Source organism: Mirounga leonina, unplaced genomic scaffold (genome assembly GCF_011800145.1).
Source record: "Mirounga leonina isolate KUSES-001 unplaced genomic scaffold, KU_Mleo_1.0 Mir_150, whole genome shotgun sequence".
NCBI lineage: Eukaryota > Metazoa > Chordata > Mammalia > Carnivora > Phocidae > Mirounga > Mirounga leonina.
In genome coordinates, this window is record NW_023270374.1 from 10,672,764 (window position 1) to 10,685,971 (window position 13,208).

Consider the following 13,208-nt stretch of genomic DNA (forward strand, 5'->3'; position numbering starts at 1 on the left):
ACCCAAACCTTCCTTTAGGAATTAAGGATGCATTCCCCTATCTGCTGGAAGATCTGCCAGAAGACACCCTGAGCTATCAGCTCTATTTGGACATTGCTTCAGCTAAAGAAATGTGTCTTACCCAAGGTCACTTCTTCCAGCAGCTGTATCCAACTACTGATCAACATGGAGAGACAAAACCCCTTTCAGCCCAAATTGAGACAACTCTGAAGAGCTGTCCCAACCCCAGAGCACCTTTAGGGTTGGTTGAAAACTTCGTTGTCAATGAGTTGAAATTTAACTTCTACTCTCTGATCAATAATGCTTCTTCTGTGCCTCTCCCTTCCCCCCACCATACACAGAGGTATTGATCCCAAGACCACTTCCTAACAAACATGCTACATGCTCCATCTTAGAGTTGGCTTCCTAGGGAGTCCAAATTACAACATGGCACTTAAACATCGTCAATTTTCCTTCTATTAAAGTCTTGGGCGCCTGGGTGGCTTAGTCGTTAAGTGTCTGCCTTCAGCTCAGGTCATGATCATAGGGTCCTGGGATCGAGCCCCACATCGGGCTCCCTGCTCAGCAGGAAGCCTGCTTCTCCCTCTCCCACTCCCCCTGCTTGTGTTCCCTCTCTCGCTGTGTCTCTCTCTGTGAAATAAATAAATATAATCTTTAAAAAGAAAAAGAAAAAAAAGTCTTGTCTATATTTGTTTATGTTCCCCATCACACACTAGATTAAAAACTCTTCAGAGCATGGACTGTATTTTCAAATCATATATGCCTGCCGTGTTTAGCATGGTATATCAAGACTCTAAAACTGTGTAGTGTGTATAAATGAAGGAATGAATAATTAATGCCTAAAATTAGCACTTTTGTAGTGCTGCAAGGTCTTTAAAATTCTAAAGAATCATCAACATGTTTTCCTTAATTGGCAAGTATTTGATGAGCATTAGTTACAAATAAGGCACTTGAACTAGATCCTCTGGGGAGGAGTGTATAAAAAGAAGTAACACACTCCCTGCCCTCAGGAAGTTTATAATTTAGTCAGCAAGATAATTACAGCCAACATACATGGTAGTGGTTCCCAAGTTTGGCTACTCATTAGAATCACCTCAAAAGTTTTAATGACTCCCACTCACCAGGTTTCACCCCCAAAGATTTGGATTTAATTGGTCAGGTGTGCAGCTTGGACATCAAGCTCCCCAGGTAATTCTAATGTGTCCCTGAAGCTTAAAAACTGAATTACAAAGAGCTTATGTGTTCTAAGTACTGTTCTAAATTCTTAGCCTAAATTAATTAACCCCCATAACAACATTAATAAGAAAATCATTATCATTTTATAGATAAAAAATTAAGGCACAGGAGAATGAAGTAATTTGTCCAACATCACATAGTGGGTTAGGTACGGGGTTAGAATTCAAATCCCAGAATTTAGTGAATATGCGGTTCTTTACCATGATACTATAGTTCTTCACTTGCAGAGACAGAGTGAAATGTAAACTGATTTATGTTCAGTATAGTTTTATAGAAATGTTTTATCATTTGAAAGTTGGGAGGTCTCTATGGTGGAAAAACCACCTCCACCTCTGACTTCTGGATGGTACTTTGACTCTAAATATTGGGTTAAGAAGGAAATTTAATGCCATCTATTAAGGGAAGCTAAGAATAATGATGAGTTTACACAGGCAGATGGTGTGAAAATAAGCTAGATAAATTACCTTGATATTTCTTTAGCACTTTGCAATGTATGGCTACAAGTGGACTCTTACTTAATTGTCCCGTAATACAAATGAAATATTCTGTGTGGTTTCTTAAACCTATTGTTCTCCTGAGCTAATTAATTGTGTCTACATAATTTCAAGATATTCCTTCCTTCACATCCAGAAACAAGTAGCAACATGCAAAGAAAAAGGAATAATGGAAGCCATGTGAACCAGAGGTGAGGATTCACTGCTGTGTTTTCTTGCCTCCTTAATACCCTGCTCTCTCTTTTTCTTACAACCTTTTCTCATCTCCATTGTTAACAGACTTGCAAATAGTTGTCAAATAAATAATTAGATCCTTAAATGTCTTTGTCCCTCTCCATTGCTCTCACCCACACTTACTACGTCCTCTTTTCTCCTTCCAGTCCTGCCTGTTACCTTCTGTTGCTTCCCATATACATTAATTAAAGGAGGCAGAAGCATCTCGGTGTCCAAAATAAATCACTCTACAACAGAAAAATAAACGCCCAAGAAAAGATGTCCATATTCTCTATTAGGTTTAGAACATGATTTTAGGGAAAGCATATGGATCATAACTTATTCTTTTGGCTCTCTATGTGTATTTCTCACATACAAAGATGGATTACAAACATCCTTCAAATGATAGAATTAGAGGAGAATGTAATAACTGGGTTCAAACTCTTTATGTGGTCAAAATTGAGACTTGAACATAAAAACTCCTGAACTTTAATACAATTTCTACTATATCACTGGTTTTAATACCCTATTAAAAGTGAAGTTCCAAATTAATATTTGGGAATAATTCCCTAGGTCTTCAATGAGACTTGTAAAACTCCAAATATTTTTAAGCTTTTCCCCAGGAAGATTTTAGAACTTAAAACCCTTGTAATATACCTCAGAATATTTAAAACAGTCCTGTATATGTATATAAGAAACAAAGTGTAACATTGAAAGTACAATGGGACATATAATATCCAGAGAAATATAGTAGGGCACAAATGATTTTTTTAAGTAGTAGCTGATTTTTTCCCCTCTTTGTTTCCCAAACCCAAACTTACTATAATTTTATATTATTTTTATAATTAAAAAAAATTTAAAGAACATTTTCAAATTCGCCATAATAAAAACTATTTTAAGACCTTTATAGTTCCCAGCATGATTATTTTAGGAACCCCCACCTCATAATATAGTAAACATATTAAAATAAACTGTTTCACATTAACACAACATTGTAGGTAACTATGTAAGAGTTGAGTTTAACTAGAGCTAAGCAACTGAAATGCAATTTTATGCAATTTTATTTTTATATTTGTGTGTGGTGTATGTGTGGGCATCTGTGTGTGTGTGCATGCCTGTGTATCCCACACATGCCCACCCTGTCCCTGTTCTCAGATATTCCCATAGGCCCATAATCAATTGGTATCATTTACTTGGTGGGAAATTACAATGCAATATTATATCTGTTGCAATATCCATAAAGTCTAGAATAATCATAAAAGATAATGACAAAGGCAATCAATATCCAAAATTTGGGAAGCCCCATACAATGAGTAGAATAGTTCCTAATTTTGTAGTTTATGTAGTTTCAAAACTAGGTTTTTGTATCTTTCATTTTATATTATCTCAATAATTATATCTATATATATTATGGGAATCAAAAGCCTGATTTCATGGCCTACCGCTGAGAATTAACTTCTTGATAAATGAAGACTGTGTTAATTGTATTTAACTTGTTTCCCCTTAGTGTTTAAACATCTGGCTAGATAATTTGCACCTAAAAATCTCTATAAACAACACGGTTCTTAACAGATAGAGCCCAGTATTTTTAAATGCCAAACTGATTAAAACTGCAGAATCCAAGGTAGGAAAGAATAAAAAAGACCATAATTTTATTTCCTTTCACATATAATAATTTCCTACCTCTTGCCTTTTAGAAGAATTGACACTGTTTACATTTTAAGTGTTAGATGAGTGCCTGAATAATCCACTATATAATTTAAAATCATACATTTTTAAACGTACCTAATTGAAGAATAGAGAAAATATTAGACAGCTAAATGAACTAAAGTATGTGTTTCTAAAAAGCTTAATATTTCATCCATAATAGTATACCTTCAAATTTTCTGATTTTCCTAAGGGTAAAGGCCAAACTTAAGATAAGAATGCTATACAGACTTACTAAGCAAGGCCCTTCCTATTCACAAATCAAAGTCCTGGGCAGACAACGTGGAGTGAACCCAGGTCAATGGTGAGCTTATTGCACATCAGGCCCTGAGCCAGGTCCTTGAGTTGAGCATACATTCAAGATGCTGCCTTGTTTTTCCCTTTTGAAGACCAAATCCTTTTTTCTTATTTTTTTATGAGATGTAATAATTAGGCAAATTATGATCAGAACAAAAGCAGGTCATAGCTGATCTCTGCACATAATGAAGAAGACCCCAAATAGGACTGATGCAATTTGATAACCAGTAAACTTGTATTTTTACCAGGCTTGTGCAAGAATAATTGATGATATTTTTTTATTTTTATTTATTTTTTATTTTTTTATTTTATTTTATTTTATTTTTTGATAGAGAAATAGCGAGAACAGAAACACAAGCAGGGGGAATGGGAGAGGGGAAGCAGGCTTCTTGCCGAGCAGGGAGCCCGATGTGGGACTCGATCCCAGGACCCTGGGATCATGACCTGAGCTGAAGGCAGACGCTTAACGACTGAGCCACCCAGGCGCCCGATGATATTTTTTTAAATTTTGTGTTAGACTTTCTTCTTTATTTATATTGTTCATTTATCCTCAAAACTAGGTAATATTATCATTATTTAACAGACAAGGAAATAGAAGTACAAAATGGCTATAAGATTTGTCCAAGCTCTTACAGTTAATAAGTGATTCAGGTGGGATTTGAATCCAGGTAGTTTGGAACAATAAATACCATCTTATAAAAACATCTGAAGGGAATATTCCAAAAATGTACATCAAGAAGCAATGCAATTGCACCAAAGCCCTCAGTGAAACTCCTAAAAAGCTCTTCTAAAAGAATGCTTGCATAATGAATCTTACTACAGAATTAATTACACTTTGTTTACCTAATGCTTGAATTACAAACCAAGCTAACAGCATTATCTTGCAAACCTTAACCATGACAAAGAATAATAACAATAACAATAAAATACCTTATATTAGCATACTTTTACCATTTTCAAAGAATTTTCATCTAATTCTATTATTATTATTATTATTATTATTACTAATGCACACTTTCACATATATTATCTTGCTCTTAGGCAAAAACAAAAAAGAAAAAATCCCAATCCATACTAGACTTTGCTAATTAAAATCTGTCATTCTGTATTTCCAGTATCATTTAAAATAGATAACAGGAAAAAAGAACATGTGTATTTAACACAAATACAATATCTACAACAAGTAAACACTATACTTACTCATGAATAAAAGACATTTTTTTTCAGCAAATTATAACTATTTATGAATTTACCCCAACATTATTGTCAACCTGAGAAATAAACTGATTGGTGGGTAAAAAAGAAACCCCAGGTAGAAATGGAAAATTACCAGAAGAGCACCTTATAACAAAAAGTAGGAGAAACTTTATAGTGATAAGTACTTTATTATTCATCCAAGAAAATTAAGATTTTATTGTGCTTTCTTGGAAAATGAATCCCCATGGCAACTTTCCTTATATATTTACTTAAGACATTTAAACCCAATCCAATACAGAAGGTCCATATTAGATAAAATGGGTATGTCTCAGAAAAACTGTTTATAAAATCATATTTTAAATCCTTTAATGTTGTTCATTATTTGAAGACACCCTAAACAAACCCTTTCCAAAGTAAATGGCCCTCCTATTAATTTTGATTTTTTGCTGTTGCTCATTTGTTTGCCAAATTCAGATTTCTCAATTTAAATCAGAGAGTACAACATTTGGATCTGGTTATAGAAAAAGTCTGCTTATTGCTGCTTGAAATTTAAAGGTGAGAGTGATGTAAGACTCTGTAGTGTACATAGGCTTTGGACTAACTTTAAGAAATAAAAGAACAGAGGAAATAGAAACTTCCTAATCATTCTCTAGAAGGAGATGAAGCTCTAAGATTTTTTTCCCCATTGGTTAAAACACTGGTTCTTGGGATTTTCTCTCCAGAGTTAAGAAAAAAAGTTTCACTCTGTCTATGGTCTATGACCCCAGAGAGCTATGTTTTCTACATCAGTGATCACATGATAGATGAAGCAACACGGAGATGTCTATTTCCATATAAATCTATCACTTTTTCTGAAACCACAACTCTGAACACATGACTTACTAAGAATTGGTCATTTGCATAATCTTCATATACATAAGTATTTGGCAAAGAAAAGAATGATGCTTCATAGTGTTTGGTATTTCAAAAATTAGGTTACAATGGAGTTCAGAGTAGGAGGTTCGTGAAAGATCGTCTAAAAAAGATGCATGCTCTAACTTCTTGAGGAACCACAAAGCAAAAAGACCCAAAGGGTAAAGAGATGACCTTTAAGTACCTCACACCACCATCCCCTTCACATATGTCAAACCAGTTAGTCCTTCAACAAGAATTCCCTATCTCCCCAAACCCAGGAATCATCCTGGATTCATCTCTTTTCTCATCCAAACAACAGTACAACAGCAACTACTACCAGATCAACTTCTCCAATAGATTTTGAATCCTCCAATTTCTGTTTCTGATGGTATAACTCACACCACCACCATCTCATACTTCTTCAAACCTTCTTAATGTATTTCACCTGCTTTCACTCTTGACCCCAGAACAATCTTTTTAAAACCTTAAATGAGAACACACTAATTCCTCTGCTTAAAAGTCTCCCATGCAGGCTTCTGTAATGCATTGCAATTATAATGATATTAAACTGCCTTCTGTGGCACACAGACCCGACCTAACTCTGAAAACCTCAATTACCATTCTCCTTAAATTCTCTGTTCATGGGTGCCTGGGTGGGCTCAGTTGGTTAAGCATTGGACTTTGGCTCCGGTCCTGATCCCAGGGTCCTGGGATTAAGCCCCACCTCGAGCCCTGCCTTGAGCCTCCACTCTAGCCTCAAACCTCACGACTCCTGGGGTCAGCAGACTACAGGCCCAAGGGTCTGCTTGTCCCTCTCCCTCTCCCTTTGGCCCTCTTGCCACTCATGCTCTCTCTCTCTCAAATAAATAAATAAAATCTTAAAAAAAAATCCTCTGTTCCTGCCACACTGGCCTTCTCACTGTCATTGAACAGAACTAACTTATCCACATCTGAAAGTAGTCATATTGTTTATCCCCTTTTCTGAAATACATATCCCTTAGATCTCTTTCTCAGCTGAAATGTCACCTCCTTAGAGGTGAAACTTTCCCTGATCATCCTAAGGTGGAACTCATCTATCCTCCAATCACTTTGCCCAAATACCTGTTTATTTTTTATAGCCCCTTTCACTGTTTGAAATTATATTATTCATATTACAGATTTACTAATTGCTTACAAATTACTTCCTAATTATTTACACTTGTCACTCCCTCCCTGCCCCCAATACTACCACTCTCAGAAGGCACACTCCATGAGAATAGGGTCTTAACTCTCTTGTTCACTACTATTCTGGCACCCAGTAAAGCCCTGGCACGTTGTCAGTGATCAATAAGTATCAGCTAAATGAATGAATTAATGATGAGATGCAAAGTAAAATCTGGAAAGATATGCTGGTCTGGATTATCCCCACCCTCTAAAGCTATCACCCTGGCAATACTTTCTCTGCCTGCGGAAAGCTCCAGAACACACAAGAGCTACCTCATAGCAGTGTTTCTCAATGGTGGAGGCAAGAGTGATTTTGCCCTCCAGAATGTATTTGACAATATGTGGGGAAAAAATTTCCTTGTCACCACTGGGGAGGAGAGGGAATGCTACCGGCATCTAGTAGAGACCACGATGCTGCTAACTTTCTACAATGCACAGGACAGTCCTAGATGGCAAAGAATTATCTGGCCCAAAATGTCAAAAGTGCTGAGGCTGAGGAACTATGTTTTACAGTGTTCTCTAGGGCCTGAGTTTTGACATCTAGTATTGTAGGGCCAATGTGGAATGAGAAATGTCTTTTTTTAAATTTTATTTTAAGTTTCCTTTATTTAATAAATAGCAAAATAACATTACTGTGAAATTTATGGATGCCAATGGGGAAACAGCAAAGAGTCCTCACAGTGTGTTATAGGGTAAAAATATGATATATCATCAATAGATATTTTCCAGGGAACCTGAATAACAATTTAAAATATTTCAACTAACTGTTCACCATGGGAAAAGAAATCTTGTTCTTTCTTTTGTCTTCTGCTTCTACTCTTTTATTCTTTTCTTTCCATAGTCTTTCACTGTGATCTTTAGGTATTCCTTGGGGTTCCTCTCAATTCAGAGACAAAACTATGGCATGATTTTTCGATTTACTGTCCCCACCAAGAGGTACCATTCATAAAACAGCTTTAGCAAAGGATCATTCTAGCCTAATTGCTGTGTAGTGTTGAACACAAAGGAAATCTATTTTATTTGAGGAAGGAAAAGGATTGAGTGTCATTAGAAGAAACAAAAAGCATTAAGTCAAGGAATTCAGGAAACAGGTCTTGGTGTACAAGACAATGGTGAGAAATGGATGAAATAAAGAGGAGAAAGCTGAAGAGGTTTTACACCCTCACTGTCACAAGAACAATGTGAGTAGAGAACAGAACTAGAGTTCACAAAATGATGGTGCAATTGAGATGGAACTGCCCTCCTCAGGCCCTCCTCCTCCTTATATTGGTCCTTGGCCCCCTCTTTGTGCTAATACAGGTCCAACTCAGGGGCGCCTGGGTGGCTCAGTCGTTAAGTGTCTGCCTTCAGCTCAGGTCATGATCCTAGAGTCCTGGGATTGAGCCCTGCATTGGGCTCCCTGCTCCACGGGAAGCCTGCTTCTCCCACTCCCCCTGGCTTGTGCTCCCTCTCTCACTGTCTCTCTCTCTCTGTCAAATAAATAAATAAAATCTTAAAAAAAAAAAATACAGGTCCAACTCTTATTCAGGATGGGGGTCAGTTGTGTTTATAATTCAGAATTTTCTGGACTTTAGAAAGGTAATCTAGTGCATATATTACATGCTACACCCTCAGTGGGATTTGGAGCAATATCCTCTAATCAAGCACATTTACACTTGGTAGCCAAACATATGAATATTCACATCAGGGATAAGAAATAATAACTATAAATAGCTTCATATTAGTTATGAAAATATTTTGGTTCTTAGACCTTTCTGGATTCTGAAAACCAAATTTCAGAATTCCATATAAGGGATTTTGAATCTTTAATAGTGTGAGGAGAGACATATGCCAAAGACAGAAATTGCTAACAGCTCCACTTTGGAAGAGAGATGGAAATAGAGTTGGAAAGATTGACAGGCAGTGAACAAAGGGTAAAATAAGGGATGAATGTGGTTACCATTCCTCTAAGCTGGAGAACTTCTTATGTGCCTCAGAGCTTGTTTCTATCCAGTTGACAATAGAAGTCAATGAAAATAAATTCCAATTTATGAATTCACACTACTTCAGCAGTCCTGTTGTGGGTTAGCTCTATATGAAAGGAATCTAGAGCTGAGAAATGGAGATAGAGCCCCTGATGATTCTGCTTGCTACCTGGGATCTTTCCCATGCATTGTTGCAACCAAAGGGGGTTGGCCAGGTAGAAGGGGGGGGGATATCAGTACAGATCAAATTCAATTTAACAAAAGATGGTGTAAGAGTCAGAAGATAACACTAAGAGATGTTATCTCAAAATGCAAACACTGATTTTGTGTGGAGTGTGAGACTATGCGTGGCTTGAATTGTGTGTGTGCATGCATTATCTATTTCTTCTGCCAATGGACATATATCACTTATATAAGAGCAGTTTGCTTTCATGAGTTTTTTCTTTCAGTTAATGAACTAGCACTTGAAAAATAAAAATAGGTAGTATCAGAAATGCAGCTACTCTCACAATTAAAACAACAAAAAGTCTTGCACAGGAAAAGGGACCCTAATGCTAAAGAAAGCAAAAATCAATAGCCAAATGGCAAAATAAATTTTAAAATTTCAAATCTTATTACTCTGGGTAGGTTCTAACTCACTTAAAATTTATTATTGGTACAGATAGGATCATTTAAAACAATAGACCCATAGTTACACTCTCTGACATAAAATAATAATTTATTGCCAGATATGTCTCTAATATTGTTCTAAGCACAAAACTACAGCAACTGCTGTTCTTCAGGCTCAGGATTTCCATTAAATAGGGTAAAACAGTAATGATAATTACAGTGGAACTAATTAATTTAATTGGTGGTGACAATATAGTTGATGTTTACTGTTTGCTCACAAAGTACCTGGCACTGTTGTAAGCACGCTACATATATTTTCTAAAACAATTTCCCCAAAAGTCCTATGACGAATATGTATTATTGTCTCAATTTTGGACAGGAGAAAATTGGGGCTTAGAAGTTAGGTTACCTGCCCAAGTCACTCCTATAATAATAGCAGAGTTGAGACCCAGCCATATTTATTTTTCTTACTGTAAAGCCCATTTTTCAAACTACTGTGGTACATTTTTACTTACATGGATATAGTAAAGATATTGACAGTTAAATTCATTTGTTTACATTTAGGAAGCATCTCAGTATTATTCTAGGCCATGCTTAGAAACAGTAACAAGTACATAATTTGTTTACAACCCTAAAATTACTTTTTTATGGGGTATCCTCATGAGCTGATAAGGCACCTATATCTACAAAGGAAACCAGCAAAAGTGAATAAATTTTTCATCCTATTATCCTTAAGTAATATGACTGACTAGACAAAACACATACATACACAAACAACATGTAATATTATAAATAGGTATATTCTATATATATTACCTACATGTATTATTGCCTTATTTGCTTTTCTTTAAAAGTCTGAAAATCTTCTTTGTTTAAAAATTGTATTTCAAAAATTTAGAATTATTAGAGAAAAGTAATTATATTAAGGCAATGGGTCAAAATTCAGTTGAGAATTCTTTAACAAGAAATTTCATAAGTAACAAATTCTGTAGAAGAATCAGAAGCCATTAAATCTATAACAAGTACATTTCTGAACAAATGTCCTAATAGGTACTGGAAAATGAAATTAAAAGAGGTTTCAGAATATAGTATAAACCCTGTGGAACTTAGTGTTAGAAAACCTAACTTATAGTCTATGCTTCTCCCTTTTATAGGCTGAATTTTGTTCCCTATAAAAGATGTTTAAGTCCTAACCCTCGGTAACTGTGGATATTATTTTGGAAATAGTGTCTTTGCAGATGATCAAGTTAAGAATCATGAGAGTGGGTCTTAGTCCAATATGATTGGTGTGCTTATATAAAGAAGACATTTGGGCACACAGAGAGCACTAGAAGCTTAGGAGATAGGCATGAAACAGATTCCTCCTCAGCCCTCAGAAGAAACTAACTCGGCCAACACTTCGATTTGTTATTTCTGACCTCCAGAACTATGAGACAATAATTTTCTGTTGTTTAAGCCACACAGTTTGTGGTACTTTGTGACAGGAGCCCCAGGAAACTAATATACTCCCTAACTAGCTATCTGGATTAAGTCCAATTTTATACTCTTCAATCTTTCTACTATGAATTGGAGAAGGTAATATGTGTCATAGCTACCTCACTGGGATTTTAAGAGGCGAAGGTACAAATTGCACACTGTATAGCATTATGCAGCTTTGTGTGTGATGAAGGCACATTCAGACAGAGATCAAGTGGAATGCCCAATGGGAATTTATTCTAAAATAATAGCAGGTTTTCCATAGGTAGATGTAGAGACACACTGATTTTCCTGGCCTCCTGAAGGTTATCTCCTTAGTCATATGAATGTAAGGTGTCATAGCAACTTCTTCCTTGAAGAAGGAAGAGAACTTGGAATGTGACCAAAGATGCCATTTGCTCAGACCCTTAATCCTCCTAGAAGAAAGAACCTAGGCCTGCTCCCTAAGATTCAAAGTTTGGGAGACCTGTTAAAATGGATCAGGATGACCTCCACCAAAACTCTGTGGCAGGAAAGAACAATGACACTGAAATAAAACTGCCTTGAGGAAAGGGAGCACAACAACTAGAGGCTTGGGTTTGGACACAGGAATGCATTTGAGAGAGGATTTCAACTTGTGATTTCTATAGGAAGCTCTTCCCAACTCAGACGCCCTGCCATAAAGGGAATAGTGATTAGACCTGAAAATGTGAACAAAAAGGGCTGTACGTGAGGTATCCCTGTGAGCCAGTAAGAGACCACCTTCACCTATAAGGGTAGCCAGGGAATAAATATTAGCTGCAGAATTATGCAAGGTGAGTCTGCCACAGCGAAAACTTGTGGCAGCCAAAAGCAACAATAAGAACAAATAACTCAACCCAAATGTGTTCTCTGCTGGTAGTTGGAAGGTAGAATACCTACCCTTTAGATTTAGAAAGATTCAGGGTTCCTGAGTAATTAAGGAGGAATAGAAAATCTTAGGAAGGAGACACTAAATTCCCTGCCATTACTATATACAATTACTTGAGCTATTAATTTGACAAACAAAAGAAATGCGACTCTTCTCAGGCCAAACTCAAAGTATGGTAGAAACCCCATATGGTACCCAAGTCAGAAGAAGAAGTGTGGATTAGGGTTCAGTGGCCAATGAAGGTGGATAACATTCCTAAGGTAAGCGAGGCCTAAAAAGGGTCAGAGAGAAGCTGTTCTTGATCGTCTTCCAATTGCGTCAGGAGACCTGTGGTTAGATCTTACTGACTTGAGGGCTTAGAAACAAGTGAGTCTTAAGTAATAAGGAAATTTCAATAACAAGATGACCCAGAACATGGTCTTAATTCTGTTACTTACTAACTGATTGTGAGATCTCGTCTAAGTCGCTTAGAGTCCATACAGCTCAATTTCTTCATCTGTAAAATACGGATGGTAATAATGCTTTCCCCATGGGATTATGAGCATCAAAAGAAATAATACCTATGGAAACACCCTGCCAACTGAAAAGTGTCATGCTAATATAGATATTATCAATTATTATTACCAATATGAGAAAACATTCCAGTAAAACCTCACATCAAGGTAATGATTACCTAATTTTTTATTAATCATCCCTCCTTTATTAGGAATTTAAACAACTTTAAAAGAATCCAATAAACATGAGACTCCAAGTATTAGCCCATGCCAAAATTCTGAAATTTCATTCTCTAAACATAAGAATACATTGGTTTTCCATTGCAAAAGCTACCCACTTCTCTTTCAAACAGATATTAAGAATGGAAAATAATCTCTGCAAGTCGCCAAGCCTGTTACAGGCTATTGTGCAGGACCGAACTTGAGGAAGAACAAAAATTACCATTTTCTCCAGCTTCTTTGATGTAATTGGTACCATCATCCACAATTGTCCAAACTGCAAACAGTTTCTTTCCCATCTAGTGCCCCACTCTTC

At 36.4% G+C, this 13,208-nt stretch overlaps 1 protein-coding gene across 1 annotated transcript in view; it reads right to left on the reverse strand.

Moving 5' to 3' along the window:
* MACROD2 (mono-ADP ribosylhydrolase 2) overlaps window positions 1–12,801 on the reverse strand; it is a 1,406,961-nt gene extending 1,394,160 nt beyond the window's left edge. The window contains exon 1 of the mRNA XM_035005819.1: window positions 12,617–12,801. Coding sequence (XP_034861710.1) covers window position 12,617 — 1 coding nt within the window. The 5' untranslated portion in view covers window positions 12,618–12,801. The remainder of the gene's footprint in view (window positions 1–12,616) is intronic.
* Between the last annotated feature and the right edge of the window lie 407 nt (window positions 12,802–13,208).